Source organism: Crocodylus siamensis, chromosome 2, assembly GCF_052110815.1.
Source record: "Crocodylus siamensis isolate JL-2025a chromosome 2, ASM5211081v1, whole genome shotgun sequence".
Classification (NCBI taxonomy): domain Eukaryota; kingdom Metazoa; phylum Chordata; order Crocodylia; family Crocodylidae; genus Crocodylus; species Crocodylus siamensis.
The window spans coordinates 56,107,974-56,130,466 of record NC_143396.1 but is presented as its reverse complement, the minus strand read 5'-3'; the positions used below and the strand labels follow the sequence as shown (position 1 = coordinate 56,130,466).

The following is a 22,493-nucleotide window of genomic DNA, read 5'->3' as shown; positions in this document are numbered from 1 at the left end:
TGCAGAGAGGCCTGCAGGTTGGATGACAGCTCTGTGGGTTGGATCTGGCCTATGGGCTGGAAGCTGAACATCCCTGGTTTATATAGGCTGAACTTCAGAGGCTCTTTAACTCTTAATTCCAGATTGTTCGGCTACTGTCATATCCACTATCACGAATACAAACCATTCAGCTTGGGGGGGGGGGGGGAGATATTTCAGAACTTCCATTGCATTAGAGAACAAGAGAAAGACGAGAAGTGCACGCCCCACTTCTGACCCCAGGAGACCTTTCCTTACAGTATCTTAACATATAACAAATTCAATCCACGGATCTTAACATGAAAAATTCATTCTTTTATTTTCCAAAAAACAAATTAACCTTATGTTTCAACTAATAGAACAAGATTAAGAGCAAACTTCTTTAATACCCAGAAAAATAACAAGATTTATAGTAATCTATTTCTGGCACTAATATATGCAAGTAGGCAAAAATCACACGTGCCTATTCTGCGGGGGCAGCTTCAGTGTTTTCTTGTTCAGGGGCAGGTTCACTACCTGTTTCTTTGCCTTCTTTGCTTCTTTTGGATTTTTTGTGTTTATGTCTTCTGTGGCTGTCCCCTTCTTCACTGTCATGACGACGCCTGCTGTTACTAAAATAAATAAATAAGAAAAATGCTCACGCAGTGGCATAGATAGGTCCTCCACATTAAAATGGCCCTCAAATAGATGGCATGAAAACCTGCCTTTTACATCCTTACATGGCAACTGATACATGTTGTTCTGATGTCATGTGCAGCACTTAAAAAGATGTACATCAGAACAGAACAATGTCCTAATCAAACTCCATTTTTGATTAAAGTAGTTTAAGAATTTATCCTGTAGACTTAACTAGGCATTATGAAGGAGCATCTTTCTCTCATGTTTCTAATTAAAATGCTTTTTTGTTACCACCTTTCAAAGTTCCTACTGTGACTGCATAGAGCAACAGGGGTCAAACTATTTAGAAAGGCATGCCACAAGGTGAGCTCCACACCGTCTGATCCTCTTCCCCTGCCTGATCTGTTGCTCTGCTCTCTGCCCTACCTGTCGCTCTATTCCCTACTCATTTCTGTATCTGCCATGCGCTACATACAGAGGCTGCCTGTGCCACTTGTGGCATGTGTGCTGTGGGTTAGCAACTCTTGCCATAGAGAGTTTTAAAAGTTATTACCAGCGGTATAACTGGGCATCTCTGTGCTTTATGTAGTGGCAGGGCAAGGGGCAATGGCAGCTGCTAAACTGTGGATGGTGTGGCTGTCTGCTGTTTTTCACCCCATCCGGTGCCCAGGGCTGCTGCTCCTGTAACCCCCCTTAATTAAGATACTGCTTATTACTACCTTTCCCTGAAAATAGAAAGCTATAGTCTTAACACATATTGTCAGTGCAAAGAGTGATATGTTGAACATTCATTAATCCCCTAAACATATGCCCTTGTTTGAAGTTTTTATGCAATGCTGCTGGATATTGGCTTCCCTTCACACAATACATTTTGCCCCTTATAGTAAAAATACTATTCTAGTTCTATATCAGAAAGATGTTACACATTGCCCAGAAATAAAGCTACCTTAAACTAACACCTGTCCTTCTTTTATATGGTAGATTTGCAGTGCATTGAAGTATTTACCACCTTTTCATGATATTTTAATTGGTCAAATCTATTTCCATATTCTATTAAAGAGCAAACCTTCGAGATGACTTATGTCTAGTCTCTTCTTTTTCTCTATGTCTCCTTTCTCTGTGTCGTTCTTCTTTCTCTCTGCTTGTTCTATGACGCTCATAACCTCTTTCTGCATAATCTCTATATCTGTATCGTTCTTCATCGCTGGTTAGAAAAAGAAAATATTTCAACAAACCATACAAATATTAAAGCAGCCTAGTGAAAAAAAAACCCTTTAAATAAATACTTACAAAATGAATGACAAAACACACCAAACATGTTTGGCAGGGTTTATCATCTACAATGTATGCTAAAAGGACATTAATGTTGCTTAGTCTAAGTGCCAGAATATTGGAATTGGTGTAACGCTGGTTTTGAAGGGCTGATATTTTGACACAAGTGTCCTACTGAAGAGAGGAAAGAAGAACTTCATAGCATCTCAACAACTCATTAAATATATGCATAGCTTATTAAGCAGTAACTCAAACTTTATATGCTCTCATGCAGTGACACTTTATATACTTAATTTGCAGTTGCATATCAAGATATAGTACAGTTTTGTGATCACCCTGTATAAACAAAGGTTTTTAAAGAACGAATTGCAGACTTCTGCTTATTTTTTTTTTTTTTTTTTTAATCGGCACCCCTTCAGTATGTTTTAACACCTTTAAGCTGTTGAAACGAATTTGAACGTGTTCAACATAATCTTTGGTACATTTCAACTGCTACTTCAAGATAACATTAAGGAAGAAAATACATATACAGAGGCCCAACAATATACAACATTTTTCACTTTAGCATATTTGCTAAGAGTCAATAACTTATCCACTTAAGTATGCAAGCTGACACCATCCCTTAAGACACAAAGTATCAATTAAGAATTCTACGATATAAGGTCAGTGTTACCCTAATGTATATTTCTGATTTTAATCCAACAGAAAAAAAGAATTAATATTTGAAGGCTGCCCCTACTATGTATCCTTCATAACTTCTGTTTATATTATTAAAAACAGATACAGTTTCATAGCTGGAGTTTCATTCTTATGCTGTTCAATGAAAATAAGCTAACTATGACTATTAGCTGGTCTCCATGACTTGGAAGCTAAGGATCCCTACAAGACCCCGGACTGAAAACGCTAGTGACATGACCGAGCTCTCCGAACCAGGACATGATATAAAAGGTGTAAGAGCTGCAAAGACATTACATTAAAACAAGAACCAAAGTTTCACCTTTTCTGGTCCTGGACACAAGGCATGCTAATACTGGTAAAACATGCATCGGTTTTTTAAACCAATGTAAGCTTGTATGTCCCAACTGGACAGATAATCAGCTTTCTTGGTGTAGCTGCCAGAAAGAAAAGGAGGCATTAACGTTCCAATGGCTGTGAGTAAACAGCTAGCTACTTTAGGGTAGAGGCAGACACAATACATGCTGCAGAACAGCTTTCACCAGTTCAGTTTACCCCGAGGTATTTCCTAGGTTAAGTGTACTCTATACTCTATTAAGTTATACCACTGCAAGACTATATGCAACGTGTCCAGTCCTTGTTTACATCAGTGTAATGATGAAGCACCAGGTGTAAGCATGTCACAGCTCTCAATCTGGGCCAATATTTACCAGAAAATAGTATTGTGTTTTTATGAAGTAAAATCCATGAGGTTCTACTGAACAGGATGGATGTGAGGAGAACTTCAGGGGAAGAGCTACCCTCAACTCAGCCCAGCGCTGCAGATTCCTCCAACATCTTGATGTAGTGGAAACCTGGAGTGGATGGAGTTGTTTGTGCTACAGAAGGTAGACAAGCATAGACTTTGGGGGTGGAAGAAAAGGGGTCATCACCTGAACTAATACTGCAGGATCTCATGGAGTTCCTACATTCTGTTGTCTTTAATTATACTTTGAAGCAGTCAGTTAAGTCTTGGGCAAAGTATTTCCTTTAAATTTTCAAGATACTAAATCCCAGAAATATTACACAGCAGTGTAACATACTGCAGACAAATGATAAAAGCAACCAAGGAATGTCATCCATTTCTCCACAATCTGTCAAAACATAGTAGCTACCACTGGTTAACTCATAATGATTCAAAAAGTTCTGTGGTACAAAATCTTAACCATGTGAATAACCAAAGACAGGGGATCATATAATTTTGATATAAATCTATTAATCTGTAGGAGTCATTTTACAGCTCTAAGGAATACAGCATTTATTCAAATGGAAATGCACCATTCCATTAGGTGTCTCTCAAAAAAAAGTTCTTCTACTAAAATACATTGATTAAACAAGAAACACAGATATGAACCAGACAGGGGTTCAAATCGGACTCTTCCAAGACCAACCTGGGGATGAATGGACATGAATCAGCCAGCTACATTCATCACATAACCTGTTGGATGAGCAGCACACACTTGTAATTCTGAAGTGCTCCACATCCCACCAGGTAAGCAGAAGCAGTTTCTAAGTGAACACTGCTGAATCCCAAAGTGCTGTGTCTTGGAAACCACTTCCCTTCTGTAGTGGAAGCATAATAAAATTGAAATGGATGAGTTTACCTCAATTTCCACTCTACTATGGGCTGCTGGAAAGTGAAAGTCTTCACAAAATCCCTGTTCCACAGACTATTTATTCTCTTCACGTGCATTTAGATGGGAATAAAAAAAGGACCAATCAAACCTTGCTAAGTCAAAGCTCACAGCAAAGCCAAAGCTAAGCAGAAACATTCTGCAAATATCAACTTGCTTCAGAAACATGTTATACTGCAAGCAAAGAGGGCAGGGGCAGCCCAGGTTTGCAATGCCATACAGGAGACAGGGCTAAGTAAACCTAAAAGGAACAATATGCTAATGGCACTATAGTAAGGCACTTATCTGTGGAAGTAGAGCAGTCCAAAGACTTTCAGCACCTAAAGTGCATATCTCCAAAGCATTAGAAAATCTATTTACCAGAATTTAGAAAAATGGGGTAGGGCAGGAGCTGGCAAAATATGACCTGTGGGCTACATCTGGCCTGCCCCGCAATTTAATTTGGCCCACAGGCACCCACCAATGAACTGTACCTGACTCAGCCCTTCTGCCCACTAGGGTAAGAGTGAGGCACCCACATGTACACCCCCGCCCAACCCTGGTACACAGAAGGGCCCAGCTCAGCCAGTACACAGCTTCTGGGTGGGGCTGCTGCTGCCACTGCTGCAGCCATCGGGAGACCTGCTCGGCTTCTCTGGCATCCTGCTTGCTCTGGGAAGCAGGTAGGGAAGTGGCAGCAGTGGGGGTGGGGGTGAGCTGCAGCTGGGTTGGAGCACAGAGTGTGGGGGTGGGGCTGGCGGCAGGAAGCCCACACCCGGGGGGGGGGGCAAAAGCATGAAGTTCGGGTGGGCACATATGGGGACCCCCAACACACTCTCCCCCATGGCGCACTGCCCCTGCTACACATGGGGGTGAGGAGTATGGCCAGGCCAGCCTACCTTTATTGCATGGGGCTCCGCGCAGCGCACATGCAGCTCCCACACTTGTGCGCCACCAGGAGAAGCCCTGCAGGCTGGAGCCGCCTGCCTTCCCCACCCACTTTCCCCCAGATCCCAAGACTCTACTCGAAGTGGAGGGGAGCCCTGGCTCCTGCTTTCCCACAGAGTCCTGGGACCTGCATAGCAGGAGGTGGAGAAGGCCTCTGGCTCCAGCACGTGGGGCTTCCCTTGGTGGTATGCACATGCAGGAGCCCAGACTGATAGCATAGGCTGTCCTGGCTGTTCTCCTTGCCCCCACATGTCATAGAATCATAGAAGTAGGGTTGGAAGGGACCTTGTAGATCTTCAAGTCCAACTCCCCGCCTGGGCGGGAGAAAAACTGGACTCAAATGAGTCCTGCCAGGTAGGCATCAAGCCTCTTCTTAAAGACCCCCAGGGTAGGAGCCAGCACCACTTCCCTTGGAAGTTGGTTCCAGCTCCTAGCCGCCCTGACCGTGAAGTAGTTCTTGCGGATGTCTAATCTAAACCTATTCTCCAATAACTTGTGTCCATTATTCCTTGTTATGCCAGGGGGCGCTAGGGGAAACAGTGTCTCTCTGGGCACCAGCCCCTGTACCAGACATGAGCACCCTGAATGCCCTTGCCTGCTGCTGCTGCCACTGCCTCTGGTGCATCAAGGTTGGGGGGTCCCCACCTCCCCACACCCTGCCCCCACAACCCTCCCACATACCCCTCCCCCCCACACACAGAGCCATACCCCCTCAGAACCCGACCACAACCTGCCATACAGGCACAGACCATTAGAACGCCAACCACTCCCCACCCAATATACAAAAGTAAGACTTTATTTTTGAGTTGTTATGCAATTACCTATATATACACTCTGCAAATGCAAACCATGACAAAAATATTTTTTGTAATAAAATGAAATTATCTTATAGTAGGTGTTTGACTTTTAGTGCATGATTGGGTTTCTTTCTGGTTCCAAAATGGCACCCCTCCCCGCCCAAAAGGGATATTTATGGGGGACAAGGGGAGGGACTTCCGGTGGAAAAGTCCCAGGGGCATGGGCTTCTGGTCTCAGGATGGCGATCAGGGGGTAGGGCACCTGTCAAGTGGCAGGGCTACCCTTGTGGCCCTCCAAAATTCATTAAGTGGCCCTCCAGCCAAAATAATTACCCACCCCTGTGGTAGGGGGATTAGTATTACTGTTACTATTGGTTTTTAATCCTTCTTTATTGGACAGCAGGGGTGCACCCATAAAAATGCAAGATTGCTATGGAGAGATGCACAAGCTAGCATACGCAAATCTAGCTTGCTGATTTCTGCATGGTTTTGCCTCGTACCATGTAGCCATATGCTTTGAGGTCTTACATCTTATCAGTCCAAGAGAAAAGGCACAGTATTCAGCCAGAAGTTGCTATACATTTAAAAAAAATTAAAATCACTAACTAAATTTTTTACAAGACCAATATGACTGCAATTTCCAGGGACAGAGACAAGTACTGCATGTCCCACTTCCAAACTAAAGAGTTCTTTATGATTTTACACATGGTTTCTAACTACATCAGGGATAGGCAAAATATCTGTGAGCCAGATCCAGCCTACCAAGGGATTTTGTCCGGACCACGGTGGGTCCTTTGGTGTGTGTGTGGGGGGGCAGCCCAGGTCATGGCGCAAATGGCTGGTCCTGCAGGTTGAGTGAAGTCCCACAGGGGTCTGTCCTGGGCCTGGTGCTGGTCAATATATTTATTAACTATTTAGATCTGGCACAGAAAACTTCTTCAAAAAGTTTGCAGACAACATGAGACTAGAAAAAACTGTGAACATGTTGGAGGTTATGAGCACAATTTAGGTGTTCAACAGATTGGAAAGTTGGGCTAGAGCTAACAGAATGAAGTTATATGCAGACAAATGCAAGATACTACAGCTTGGGACAAATGATCAAAAACACAAATTCAAAATGGGGGACATCTGATTGGATGGCACCTGTAGGGAAAAGGACTTGGGAGTTTTGGTAGATCACAGACTCAATACGAGTCTGCAGTGTGATGCAGCTGCACAACTGGCCAATGTGGTTTTGGGCTGCATCAACAGAAGCATCAGATGCAAGACACAGCGTTCCCTCTAAGCTGTGTGGTGCGTGCGGTCATGCAGGCACGCTCATGCTGCACTGCCAGATGTGCCTGTGCAGCCATGCATGCCACACAGCTTAGAGGGAATGCTGTATAGGAAGTGACAGTACCTCTACTTGGCACTGGTTAGGCCTCAGATGGAGTAGTGTGTGTAGTTCTGGGCTTCAAATTTTTAAAAAGGATGTGGAGAAGTTAGAGAGGGTCTAGAAGTGGGCAACTAAGATGATAAGGGGATTGGAAGGCAAGTCATATGAGGACAAGCTGAAGGAGCTAGGCATGTTCAGCTTACAGAAAAGGCACTTAAGAGCAAGGTTCCTTTGAAGGTGCATGGGTGCGCGGCCACACAACTAAGTGTGTGGCTGCACACAGCCTTTTCAAGGCTGCACACCAGGAGAGGCTGGGACGGGATCCTGGCGTGGGCTCCACTGGCTCCAGGGAAGTGCTCCGCTCCCCCCGCATCAGGGCCGGGGAGCGGAGCACGTCCCTGGGGCCGGCGAAGCCTGCACCAGCCCCCTGCCCCAGCTTCTACCCCTGCCTTGCCTCACCTTGGGGAGGAGCCGCTGCCTGCCCCAGTGAGGCTCTGCCAGCTCCAGGACACTGCTCCGCTTCCCTGCTTTGCCTTGGGGAGCGAGGAGACACATGGCATCAGGGCTGGGGAGTGGAGCAGTGTCCTAGAGCTGGTGGATCCTCACTGGGGTAGGCAGTAGCTCCTCCCTGAGGTGAGGCAAGGCAGGGATGGAGGCTGGCGCGGGCGGCTGGCATGGGCTCCACTGGCTCCAGGGAAGTGTTCCGCTCCCCAGCCTTGATGTGGGGGAACGGAGCATTTCCCCGAGCCAGGCTCCAGCTCCAGCTCCTAGCCCCAGTCCCTGGCCTCCGGCTCCGGAGCTCCCTGCTCCAGCCCCTGGCCCCAGCCTTTGGCTCCGTCCCAGCTCCAGCCTCCAGCCCCTGGCCCCAGCTTCCAGCCCCCTTCAGTAAGTGTCCCATGCCAGACCGAGGTGGGGTGCTCATGGACTGAGGCAGCGTGCTCACGGACTGCTGCTCCTTAGAGGGAACATTGCTTAAGAGGGGCCATAATAGCAGTCTTCAAATACCTGAAGGGCTGCCACAAAAGAGAGAAAGAACCTTTTCTCTCTTGCTGCATACAGACATTGACTAATGGATTTAAGTTGCAGCAAAGTAAATTTAGAAAAACTTCTTCACTGTGAGAATAGTAAGGCAGTGGAATAGACTGCTTAGGGAAACTGTGAATTCTTTATCAGTGGAGGTGCTGAAGAAGAGGTTGGACAGCCACTGGTTGGGGATGATGTAGGTGTAGCTATGCCTATGTTCTACTACGGGTATTTCCCATGCTTCTGGGCTGTGCTGGTTGTGCCCCACCCCTGCTTTTTTTCTGCTATATGTGTCAGGGTGTTTTTAAACCTTCTGAGAGGCACTTGGGTGTTGGCTACAGCTGAGGCTGGGGATTTCAACTGGGGTGTGCCGATTCTCCTGCTAGGAACAAAGAAAGAGGATTCCTGACTAAAGGGTTTTGTCCCTCCACTTAGGGTCAGACCAAGTGCCATATTTGGGGTCAGGAAGGAATTTTATCCCGTGGTCAGAGCAACATGAATTGTGGTAATTTTTCCTTTCTTTGGGGTGGGGGTGTGTGTCGGGTGGCCCTCTGCCTGAGACTTTTTAAGTGTATACTGACAACATTTTTAAAAAGCAGGACATTGGATGCTGTGGTTCCCCTGTTTTACTTGTGGTAGGTTAGGGTGTTAGACCTATTTTGTGTCAGGGTTGAGGGTAGTCTTACGTAGAGCTTAGATCAAAGGTCAGCAACGTTTTTGGGCAGAATGCCAAAAGCACTTGCAACCTCAAATTGTAAGATGTTGGCATGCCAGGTGCATATGGCAGGAAAGCTTCAAGGAACCCAACCCTTATTGTGGCAGTGCAGCTCCAGCCCCTTTCCCGCTGTCTACGTGCCCAGTAAAATGCCTTTGCGTGCCATGCTCTGGCACCCATACCAGGGATTGCCTACCTCTGGTTTAGATTATGGTTGTATGGGATGCTTTGGATATGGATGATCCTGCCTCAAGTAGGGGGTTGGACTAGATGACCTCTGGAGGTCCCTTCTAGCCCTACTTCTCTATGACACCACAGATAAGTACTTTGTCCCTAAAATAAAAGAAACATATTTGTGCTTCCTGAAATAGTTCATCCTCTTCCTCCTCCTTATAGGTGGTTTCATTTTTAAAAACTGAACAAAATTGTAAATAAACCTTTTTAAAAAACCCAACACTGTTGTGTCTGCATGGTTTGTCTTCATTAAGCCTTCTCCTACCTTCTCTGTTGTTCACAAGCCAACTTTTTTTTTTTAACAAGTTAAGGGCCTCTTGGTTTCTTACATTGCCATGTGGCAGCAGCTTTGCTGCAGATGGTGGATAATTTAGTCACATAAAAAAGATGAGGTCTCCTCCTCCCCCTCCCTAACTGATAACTTTGGCAGCAGCACAGAGACTTCTCCAGGCCTGGAAGACATTAAGGCTCATTTCAAGCACCCTTGAATGACCAGCCTTCTTTCTGGCCTTCACTCAAACTGCCTGAGAAACAGATGTTTAAACTGGTCTTAAGTTCTTAAAAACTGACCTTGTAATTTGTAATATAAAACATACACATAGTACAGGACATCACCGCCACGTCAGTATTTGCACAAAATAAAAAATAAGATTTCTTGCACCTAATTTGGGCCTTTCAGAGTTTCTTCTTTTTTTTGCCTGTATCAATAGATAAAGTTAACAGAAAACAGTGCCAAACTGTCTGAACTAAGGTAACACTGACTCCTGGTGTTCTTCTCACACTCCACATTGTCAGACAATTAGTGATAGCTCCCAAATCATCTTTAATAGCATGTGCTCGCTCTTGTGTGCTTTCTCTCTCACATGCGCACACATGGTAAATATGAAACTGAAAAAAATAAAATTAACTGAAGTTACACAATTTACCCCAAAATAATTTACAAGCACTAGAAATGCATGAACAAACTTCCTCAAAAAAAGTAAATATATGTAACCTTGGCAAGCCCATAGACCTCTGGCTTGTTCTTGTCACAACCAGTTTAACCTGATACATTCTATGTTTTTACACATAAACAAACCGAAGGTCTCAACAGAGTCTGAGTTCAATCACTTAACAATAAAAACTGTTAAAAGTCAAAATCCCAATAAAAGTTATCTGTTTGGAAACAAAAAAATATTTTTGACCTCAAGAGTAAAACCTGTTAATAAAATTTGTTAACAAATAAATAGCAAAGACACAGCATTATTATTCATCCTGAACTAATCACAAAATCCACCAAACAAACTAACCCCCTTTTAGTAGCCAATACCACCACTGCTTCAAATTACGGTCAATTGTTGCAGGACACCGCTTTTGGCAGAGAATTGGGAATTCCAATTACAAAGTAACAGTGATAGAACCAAGATTCATTTAATACTTCTATGGATGTTTGTGGAACTAATGAGATCAAGTATAAACCCTAAATCTTTTTTTAATGCTATCTGCACTTCAAATAATTTAAATAAAAAATTTGACACTTCTATTTTACATCTGAAATTTTTTGGTATAGTTCCCAGCAGAAAACAAAGAGGAAGGAGAACCACACCTTCCTGTCCCTTAAGACTATCTAGCTGCACACTAAGACTTTAAATGCTAAAGCACATTATTTGATATGCACAAAAAATGTATGTCTTGACTATTGCAGTCAAGTATTTATACTAACCTGTTGAACACACTTGGAGTTGGACTATGATCTCGGTCCCTCTCTCTCTCTCTGGTCCGATCTCGTTCCCTATCACGATCCCGATCCCGGTCCCGGTCCCTTTCTCGGTCTCTCTCTCGCTCTCGTTCCCTTTCTTTCTCCCTTCGCGCATAATAATCCCACTGCTTGCTGGTTTCCACAAGACTAGGCCATGAAGGAGCAGAACCTGCAAGGTGCGGAAAGGTGACTAAAGAAAAAAATGCTAATATTAGAAAGAACAAAAGCTGATAAGGTTTGAAAAATGCAGTATGATTCACATTTGAAATGACAGAAATTTTTGTATACCCCACACATCTTTTTTTTCCAATTGCTCCTCCACAAGTTTCTAATCATGACAACAATCCAAAGGCGCAGGAAGTCAACTGCACATTAATTCCATGATGTATAAAAGCAGAGTACATTTTGTTTGTTCAATTGGGCACTATGGAGAATAGAAATGTCTGCCTGCCCTAATTACAAGGAAAATAATTATACAAACGTCCTAAAAAGATTCACAATTATGTGATCAGAGTTATTTTACTTTTGCAAAACAAAACATACACAAAGTATCAGAGCCAGGACAAACATGAATTTCACATGCTTTTAAACACTGTGGCTCAGAAAGTACACTTCAGAAGTGTGAAGAAAGAGTCCTTCTAACTTTTTTTTCTTTAAGATATATAAGCTGAATAAAATTACAGAAGTAATGAAATGCGCAAAATAAAGTTAGTTACTACTAGACATTAAGCATAAAATGTTTTTGATCATTATTTTAAATGTTTTATTTTTGAAATTTCCCATTTAACATTGTTTTTTCAAAATATTTTTGGAGACAAAATACAATTATAAAATGTCTTCTCTGGGGGAAACGGAAGGCTATAATTTTAGATTTATAAATAAATAAATATTTATAAATGCTGATAAATGCTGACCAAAATTATTATTACAGTTAAAACATGTAACATTTTCAGAAAATGAAAGATCATGCTCTTTGGTCTGAGACTTTTTGAAGACGTGATAAATTTGTTTTTAAGAAGAAATATTGGTAGTCGGACTACTTTAATGCATTAAAAGAAATAAGCACCCTTGAGCAATCCAGGGTTTTTTTTTATGTAACCAGAAGTCTGATACAAAAAATTCTTCAACAATGGTCAGACACCAAAAAAGATTAAAATGACTCAAGGTCTGACTTAATGGTCCAATAATCAAGTTCTGCATTGACAATACTTTGCCTCAGAGAATGGATTAACAGGAGTGCCTCATATTGCTTAACAGTCACTACCTCATTTTACTACAGCACTTGCTAGTGGATTGAGTGCAAGTCTGGAGGTTAAGAATTCCACAGTTCTAATATGTTTTGCCAGCATATCCCTTTGCAGTTAAATTATTTGCTCAAGGTTACAGTGAGACTCAACTTCTTTCCTTGTAAGTCACATGGTGCTGTAGGCAAAGTTAACAAATGCATGTAGCTTTGAAACATGAAGCGTTGCATCAATGCTGCACTTTATAAGAAGTAAGAGAACCAGTGGGATTCTGAAGAGGGATTTTCAATCTTTCCTGTCCAGAATGCCTTTTGATATACATGAAGTGCAGTGCTTTGGCATAATTTTAAGACCAAGGTTTGTCAACGGATCTAAGGGGGAAAAGAAAAAGATGCTTTGAGGAAATGGTGTAGCGCTGGAAAAGAACTGCCTCCTTAAAACATTATTTCCAGTGAAAAATCAAATAACCTAGAGGATCTACAATGTTGTACACATCTAACAAAACAATGAACATTAACTAGTATTCCACTATAGGAATACAGGAGAAGCAATGTTGTTAATAGAAACAACATCCCAGAACAATAGTGTTTTTGTCTATTTCGCTGCCAAAACTGAAATTCTTCTAAGGAAAGCAGCCAGAAATAGCAAGAAACAGCTGGTCTTTAAAGATTGTTAATTTCCTTGACTTGCCATGATGTCAACTAAGCATGTATAGTCTTCAGGGCTTGAACAGACTAGACAACAGAATATTTTAAGTTATGAAATTTTACTTTTTTTTTGTAACGTGGAGAGAAGCAACAACTAAGGTATGATAATTGAGAGTTCCAGCAAAAGAAATCAACATAAAGCAATAGTTTTGGAGAAGAGTTTCATAAAAATAAAGTTGTACCGAGTTGTATTAAACAGCAAGTATTGTGTCTAATTTGTGCAAGAAAAAAGTTGTTTCTGCCAGCCCTAAACTTCTGTGAATCTGTGTGAAATTGTTTTTGCAATACTTATATGGGAAAGAACATTATATGGGAAAGATTATCTGCACATACAAACCAGAACAATAAATAAGCAAGATGCATAACATTAAGTTAAAGACTGTTTTGAAAATTTGATAGCTTAAAAATAATCTAGCAGGTAGGCTTCTAAAAGTGTAGGTAAGATGTGCCCATATCTTTAAGGAATTTTAAATAATGAATAGAAACGTTTTTCCATAAACATCAAATTAAAACACAATTCCATTTCCAAAAGTTTCTTTCACAAATGACTGATTTATTCCAAGGATACCACTGATCAGCCACAATAGCAATAGTCTCCAGAACATATATTCTGTTTACAGACACTCTTTTTCTATTTGAAGGAGCTATCAGATACAGCAGGGAAAAGTGGAAAAAGACAGCTTTCCAAATTCTGATGAGTTTTTTCCCCATGAACAGCAAATGGCACAAGAGAAAGCAAGAGGTGCTTCCAGGAGAAGCAGGAAAGTTAACTATATAGGTTGCTTCATTGGTAGAACGATGGCTGGTGTGTGTGTGTCAAGAGTACAATAATCTAATAGGTATGATAGAGTGAGGCTACATGCTGGACAGCCCTAAAAAGAAAGACAAGGGACTTGGGTTTGATGCAGTGGAAGAACAGAGACAGGTGATGATACCAGAATGGCAATCCTGGAAGATGATCGCTGCAGTTTATACATTCTGAATGCATCTGAGATGGAAACACAGCTGGCATTATGGCCAGAAATGATATTCTAGTGATCCAGGGATGAACCAATACATTGGGAATCTACACAAAGAGAAGAAAGATTGAAAACTTTCAGATAACATTTTTTTTATTGCTTCCTAAATAATTCTGCCCCTCTGTCATTCTGATAATGTAATCCAACCTGTTAATTGACAAAGAATGTTAAAATGTCTGAGGACTGACTATCAGAGGAGATGCATACTGATTTAACACCATCTGCTCTGTTGCTTCTGACGGTCCCCCGTCATGGAATCCTTCCTTTGACTGCTCACAGTAAGAGAAACTGCAACAGAGAACACAGCAGTAAAAGCAGCCAGGAATTTAAGTGCGAATGCTTGTCTAAACTTGGATATTTAGTGAAACAGCCATTCAGGAACAGTTATTCCAGAGTAACTCCTGTATGAACATATACTGTATTTACTCGAACATATGATGAGGTTTTTTCCTCTAATTAGCATGGGGTATAAAGTATCCTGTCTTACATTTGCATACAAGGAAACTTCATTAAATACACTGTCTTTCTAAACTGCAGCCAAAAGCAGTATGTGCTTGGTAAAGGAAAGAAACTGTGAAGTTGATTAAATGCAGCCAATACTGAGCAAAACTCTAAAACACATGTTCCATATCAGGCAAACATACTGATGGGAACCTACTTTTTTTTTTTTTTTTTTTTTTTTTAAACGGAACTTTTTTCTTGCTCCAGGTCAAATTAGCCAGATCAGGTCCATAATCATTTTAATCATCCAAAAACCATATGTGGCCCTGCTACCAGCAAGTATCCTCCACCCCAGCTTTGGGCTTTAGATGCTTCCAAATCCTTTGGCAGACACCCTACATGCAGGCCCAAGCCTGGAGACTTGGGGTTCGGATGCCCTTGAGTTTCACTTGCCCTCAGCTGTATGGCTGCAGGAGCAAGCTAGGGAGGAGTCTCCCATTTCCATAAAGTCAGTGCATAGCCAAGATCCTCCCATTGGAAGCTGAGCAGTGGGAAGCTAACTATAAGGCTCTCATAGGGAGTCCTGTCTGCAAGCAGACAAGCATACACCTTCCACTACACAAAGCCATTTGTAAGGCACCTACTTGGTCAGGGTACTGTCCCCTGCCACCTTCATGGTCATGGTATTTCCTGATGGGAACTTACTACAAGGATAGGCAAGTATAGCTCATCTGAACAAGGTGGTGCACATTGTGTGCAGTCCCTGTCTCTGTTTCAAGTCAAAGTGAGCCACTACACTGAACACATTTCAACTTCCTCTTCGCTCCCACAGCTGAGCTATGACTTTCTTTCCCAATTACTTCAGTCTCTTCACCAGCCTTAAATGTCTGGCAAACATCACCAATGATTCCGCTTTCTTTTAGTTTATACATTCCGCTTATACATTCTTGCAGGACGCGTTGGGAAATTTGGTCGTCACACCAGACGGCAAAGCTGACATGTTTAATGATTTCTTTGCCTCTGTCTTCTTAAGTAGGGACCAGAACGGCCACCTCCCTGCTGGGCCCCCCTCGGGCCCCAGGGGAGGCACACCTGGGCCAAAGGTTAGCATGGAACTAGTTAGGGGGCTTCTGGAGGGGCTGGACGTGTTCAAGTCAGCCAGCTTGGATGATCTCCACCCTCGAGTCCTAAAGGAATTGGCCGAGGTCATTGCAGAACCCCTGGCACGGCTTTATGAGTACTCGTGGTGCGCTGGTGTGGTCCCAGAGGACTGGAAGACGGCCAGCGTGGTTCCCATCTTCAAAAAGGGGAAGAAGGAGGACCCAGGAAACTATAGGCCAGTTAATCTTACCTCGATCCTAGGCAAGCTGTTTGAGAAAATTATGCTGGCACACATCCATGAGGGGCCAACAGGGGACTGCATGCTTAGGGGCAACCAACACAGGTTCATCAGTGGTAGGTCCTGTCAGACCAACCTGGTGGCCTTCTATGATCAGATAACCAGATCATTAGATGCAGGGGTAGTCTTCCCGGACTTCCGGAAGGCATTCGACACTGTCTCTCACCCCGTTCTCATTAAGAAACTGGGGGACTGTGGTGTTGACACCCACACAGTCAATTGGGTCGCAAACTGGCTGGAGGGCCGCACCCAGAGGGTGGTAGTGGATGGGTCCTTCTCAACCTGGAAGGACGTGGGCAGTGGGGTTCTGCAGGGCTCGGTCCTCAGGCCCACACTGTTCAACATCTTCATCAGTGATTTGGACGAGGGGGTAAAAAGCACCCTGTTCAAATTTGCTGATGACACTAAGATGTGGGGGGATGTGAGCACACTAGAAGGAAACATTAGGCTTCAATCAGACCTAGACAGGTTACAAGGGTGGGCGGATGTGAATAGGATGGGATTCAACACAGACAAGTACAAGGTGATGCACCTGGGGAGGAACAACCGGCACCATACCTACAGGTTGGGGAACTCCCCTCTTGTCAGCATGGAGGCGGAAAAGGATCTTGGAGTCATAACTGACTCCAAGATGAACATGGGCTGGCAGTGTGGGGAGGCAGTCAGGAAGGCCAACCGTACCCTGTCATGCATCCACAGATGCATCTGGAGCAGGTCCAAAGAGGTGATCCTCCCCCTCTATGTGGCACTGGTCAGGCCGCAGCTGGAGTACTGCATCCAGTTCTGGGTGCCGCACTTCAAGAGGGATGTGGACAGCATCGAGAGGGTCCAGAGGAGGGCCACTCGCATGATCAGGGGACAGCAGGGCAGGCCCTATGAGGAGAGGCTACGGGACCTGAACCTGTTCAGCCTCCAAAAGAGAAGGCTGAGGGAGGATCTAGTGGCCTGTTATAAATTAGTAAGGGGGGAACAGCAGGCATTGGGGGAATCACTATTCCCCTGTGCACTGCCAGGAATAACGGTCACAAGCTGGCAGAGGGCAGGTTTAGGCTAGATATCAGGAAGCGCTACTTCGTGGTCAAGGCAGCTAGGATCTGGAACCAACTTCCAAGAGAAGTGGTGCTGGCTCCTACCCTGGGGGTTTTTAAGAGGAGGTTGGATGAACATCTTCCTGGGGTCGTGTGACCCCAGTATTATTTCCTGGTATCATGTATCAACTCTAGAGGAGCTAAATTACTACAGGCATATTTATTTCAAAGTCAGTTTTTTCAAATTTGCCCCTCACTTCCATGTGCTTAGGGAGAGCACGGTCTGACAGTAAAGGAGGGGAGGTGCTATAGTGGGAAGAAGTTGTAGGGGCAGAGGACAAAGGGACACCTAACCCCCCAGACTTATTTTCCCTGCTGTAGCAGTGGGAAGGAAACAAAATTTGTGGCAAATCTTCAATAATTAGATTCTATACCTGTAAAATTATATCTTTTATTAGACCAACTCAAATAGTTGGACAAATTCTTCTCATCAAGCTTTTGAGTATAAATACCATTCACCAGGCTGAGGAAGCATCTGCAGTTCATGTGTGCTCTTCCATCAACTCTATCCAGGAAGAGCACACACCAACCCCAGATATTTCCTCAGCCTGACTCAAGGTATTTATATCTGAAAGCTTGCTAAGAAGAATTTTTCCAACTTTTTAGTTAGCCTAATAAAAGATACCAGATTTACCCAAAGAACCTTGTCTGCCTATGTCCTTAGACCAACATGACTACAACCTATACCTCTGGAAAATCATAATACATTTATACATTTTTCATACATAGAAACTAATTATATGCAATACAAGACAACTGTTAAATTCTGAGCTGTTTTACATTTAAGTAAATACAGTATTTCACAACAGATCCCCCCAAATATAGCTTAATTCACAATCATAAATCCATACTTATTCCCATTTTAGTATACCTCCAAATATAGACAAGCCCTCACCCTTAATCATATTCTAGGTAGTGCATACTGATATTACTATAATCAGTGAAGCCACTCAAACTACAGTCCCCTTAATTCAAAACAGAGGCTGATGCTAAATAAGGCTGTTTGCTTTGTACTACACCAGTGCCATACAATCTTAACAGTTAGGTGTGCAAACTTGATTCACAAGATAAAAGAGAGATTTCAAAAGGAATCCATAGTGTGTAAAATAGTGTTAAAAACATCCTGGCCCTTTGTGGTCTGAGTTCTCTGCAACAGAAGAATTGCTCTATTATTTTTCTGCCGTCAAAAAATGAGTGAAAATTAAGAGCTGGCGTTTTCCGAGTGGTGCCTTGCAACTATCAAGGGTTGCCTCAAGTCAAAGACGGTTGAGAACCACTGGTCTATGAGGTGCAAATCTACCCTGCCTTCTTCCTGACTTCAAACTAACATGGCTAACTACCTCTCGAAAATTATCAATTACCAGGGTTTTGCCCAGGAGGGCTATTTATTAAATAAAGACAGTGTCCAAGACGCATTATTTTAAAAAATGAGTTCCCTTTTTAAAATACTGGAGTTATACCCAATGAAAACTTACAGCACATTTTAGATATTTAATAAACACAAACAGAACATATACTATAAAAAAAAACTTAAGAATATTTATCAGATGCAGTTTTTGCTTACACATTTTAACAGGCCTAGTTTATTAAAAACCATTGAAAAAATAGGTACTTTCATTTAATGGGATGTAGAATCAAATCGCTCATTTACTCTCAAATCATAACATTTCATACAAATGAAGCAGACATCCATACACATCTGACATTTTTAGAAAGAGTTAAAATAGTTTCTCTTTCAGAAATAAAACATTTGTGTAAAGCAATCAAGTGATGGATTTATGGGTTATAATCTGCCAATAGATTCTTCTTCTCCAAAACAATAAAACAGAAATTGAATCTTAATACATGCCAGAGAAAACCATGTGCCTGAAAGGAGAGAGAAAGATGTTCCCTAATTAACTCTTTCAATTGACCTAATGGACAATATTCACAAGTTCCATGCCAGTGTCATTTTCAGCTTGACTTCACTGGAGGTTCACTGGTGATTGCAATGCATATTAAAATGAATAACAGAAGGGAAAATATCTAGAAACTAGATTATTTAACACTGAAAAGACAGTTACAAATACTTGGACACAAGCACTTATCAGCTCACATCTGTCTTCTATTACAAAAGTAACTTTGACCAACATCTGTTATCTGTTACCTGAAACTACAATTCTGGTCTGCCCATCCACAATTAGATACCCCTCTAACTTTCCATTAGATTTTTCTCACTTGCTTCTTGATGACCACAACCACACATGGAGACTGTGTTCTGGCTTTTACTATGCCTAAGAAATGATAAATATTCACTGCTGGAATGATTATCACTATGAGAATCTTGTGTGTTCAGTGTGATATTAGTAGTCGCCTGAAGGCAAGTAACAGACTTCTAAGTAGAAGCAAAAGTGGATAGATATAGGTTAACTTTTGTAACCAATAAATAAATAAAGCCTACCAGTTGACATTATGAGTTCTGTCAAGAGGAAGTTTATTCTTGTGCATATATATTTTAGAAGCAGTACAGGCATAGAGAAAAAGCTGTCCAACATAAAACTGTTTTTAGTTGCTTATAACTTTGCCAAACTTTAATCCTTTGGTTCAAATTTTTCCTGCTGCATATCTGACGTGGAATTAAGTTACGTGGGTTATTAAGTTATGGGGGTACCCGAGACAGCACTAGGGAGTGCACGCATATAGGCAGGAACAGAGTGCCGCCATGCAGCATCTCACGCTGCTGCTGCCCACCTGGCTGGATGCAGGGGAAGCTTGCATATAACAGCTGCTGCCACTCCACATTTGGCTGTGTGCCACCCCTTTGCTTGGTGGCCAGGGATACACTGATCCGTGTCCAGCCACCAGGGGGTACAATGATGCAAAAAGTTTAAAATCCTTTAGAGCAGTGGCTCCCAAACTCAGCATAACCCCATTTCCTCAGCGTGACCCCTCGCTCTCCACCCACAACACCCTGGCCCTGCCCTCACTCCTCTCCCACAGCCTCCCAGACCTGCTGGTGTCCCAGGACCAGGGTCCGCAACCTCCTGGTCACCCCAGTTGCTCCCTGCAGGAGGCAGAGGCTGCTGCATCTGGAGCAGAGCACAGAGCCCAGCTCCCCCCACATCCCGTCCTATGTAGGCAGTACAGCTGGAGAGAGCTTATGGGGTGAGGGAGGATGTGGGTTGCCCACTGTGGGCTTGGGGCTACCCACCCTGCTGCGCTCCGTCCAGACTCTGCGATCCAGGCAGCAGGACCAGTGCAGAAAGGAGTGCCGCACTGCTATGGCCGCAGAGCTGAGGTGCCCCCTGCACATCCAGCAACAGCAGGGACACAACTCCATGCCACTGTCACTGCCGTGACTCACCCTGGTAGCCATGATGGTGTGGTGCTCCCTCCTGCACTGGGTCCTGCCCTCTGGGCTGCAGATGCGGCTTCTGCCTGGACCTGGTCCAGCCCAACTGTAGCCCCACACTCAACTGTGGGCACAGAAGTCTTGGGAGGCACATGTCCTGCCCCACCAGGTTGCCTTGGCCCCCCTGCCACCCTCTAGTATATTGTCTGGGGGCCCCCATTGTGTTGCCTGCCCCCCTGCAACACACTGCCTGTGCCTCCTACCTCCTTTGCCCCCGTAGACTTACCTGGAGGGAGCTGTGGAAGCTGCTCTCCATCACTGCTTAGCTGCCACATGCATGTGCACATGCACATGGTGACTTCTGCCTCCCACTGCCCTCCCTGCTTCTCCCAGCCCCATGCAGGTTGGAACTCTGCCACCCTGCAAGAGGAAACCTGTGTTTTCCCATGTTCTTCTGTTTTAAAGGAGAAAATCCATGTTTTTCTGCAGCATATAAAAAACCTGGATCCCTGTTTATCATGACCCCATTGGCTGATGTTGCAACCCACAGTCTGGGAACCACTGTCTTAGAGAAACCTGCATAGATTAGATCGGGGTGGGCAAAATGTGGCCCGCCAGGCCATTCTATCCAGCCTGCGGGCCCCCTAAAAAATTTAGAAAATTAATATTTATCTGCCCCTGGCTGCCTGTCACGCACCCTTCGACGGCTTACCAAAACTAAGTGGCCCTCTGCCCAAAATAATTGGCCGTCCCTGGATTATATTGATTCTGCCTCAGGCTTTTTTTACTGCCTATACTTAGCCTTTTTCACTTGCTTTTTGACTACAGAACAATAATATAGCAATTCTTCTGTTACAAAGAACTCAGAAAGACCACAAAAGTCAATATTTTTGTCACTACGGATTCCTAAAAATGAGTGAAAAATGAAAGCTGAGTACTGGCATTTTCCAAAGGGATGCCTGAGTCCAAAATTTTGAGAACTACTGATCTACAGACTCTAATACTTCTTTTAAATGATGTGGGTGTTGATTCATAGCTTGTTAAGTGCTGGAAGGGACCAGGTCCAGTCTCCCTGCATGGATGATGGAATTCGTCGTTTCACTTTTTTTCTTTATAAAGTTAGAAAACTACAGATTAAAATATGCTGAAGTTTCAAACTGAAGCACTCAGAAGTTAGAAAATGCCAGCACTAAGTTCTCTGTTCAATGTCAATTTTCTTTAAATGTAGTTTTTGGGTAATATTAAAATAGACTTGGCCTTGAAAGGAAGCACACATATGGAATATAAGTGACAGCCATAAAGGATTATCCTTTGCGCTACAACCCTCTTACACTGTGGGAACAGCAAGCTGATTCAAGGACTTTTTTCAATACACAAAACAAACAGGAAAACAACCAGCAGAGATGCATCTTTCAGACTTCCATCATTAAATCTGTTCTGTAAACAAAGCTTATTTTGACGATATCTGTAATATAAAGAATCTGTTTATCTGCTGTGCAAAACCTAGCTAGAGAACATGCAGTCTTTTATGCAAACACTGCATCTATCACCGTTTAATTACATTTGTATCAAAGACATTAAAGAATCTATTTTAACTTTTTAAAATAAAAGGAACGTAAGTAAATATCCACCATATGATCACCAGGGGAGCCAATCTAAGCTCCTAGTTAGTGGATTAAAATAATATACAACCTTTAGTTTTATGAGAAAATTGTAAACAGTGAAAAGACTGGTTTAGATTTTTAGGGCCCCCTCTACACATCACAGGTATCATGCAATTAACTGCTTAATTATGCAATTACGTTAAAACCAGTTACGTGTGCAAAGTACTTATCACATGATAAAAAGCTCCAACCAGCTATAAGAGTTAGACATAAAAAATGTGTAGTACCTTTATAGTTGGTTGCTATCAAGCTTTAATTTGCATGTGAAACAGGGTCTCTCCATGCGGCTAGAAGCCCGGTCAGCTGAAACCCAGGGTTGGGGAACTGAGGCAGCTGCGATCCCCAAGGGTTCGGGTGCACAAAACCCCAGAGCCCAGGAGACCAAGGCAGCCATGATCCCCAAGGCTCAGAGATGCATGAAATCCCTGAGCCTACACACACAGCTGGGAGTGTGAGTCCCACACCTGATGTGGCACAGCCGGGACCAAGAGCCCTGTCAGGTGCACGACTCAGCCCTGGCTGTGTGTGGGGCCTG

At 43.2% G+C, this 22,493-nt stretch overlaps 1 protein-coding gene across 9 annotated transcripts in view; it reads right to left on the bottom strand.

Annotated features, from left to right (window-relative positions):
- Positions 1–312: 312 nt before the first annotated feature.
- The window catches only part of FIP1L1 (factor interacting with PAPOLA and CPSF1), a 77,420-nt gene continuing 55,239 nt past the window's right edge, over positions 313–22,493 (bottom strand). For 8 of the 9 annotated variants that reach the window (XM_090035929.1, XM_090035926.1, XM_090035933.1 and 5 more), the window contains 3 exons: positions 11,030–11,255; positions 1,703–1,840; positions 313–629 (listed from right to left, as the gene is read on the bottom strand). In XM_090035929.1, the coding sequence (XP_089892055.1) occupies positions 482–629; positions 1,703–1,840; positions 11,030–11,255 (512 nt within the window). In that variant the 3' untranslated portion in view covers positions 313–481. The remainder of the gene's footprint in view (positions 630–1,702; positions 1,841–11,029; positions 11,256–22,493) is intronic. The other variant, XM_090035927.1, reaches the window with a different exon arrangement.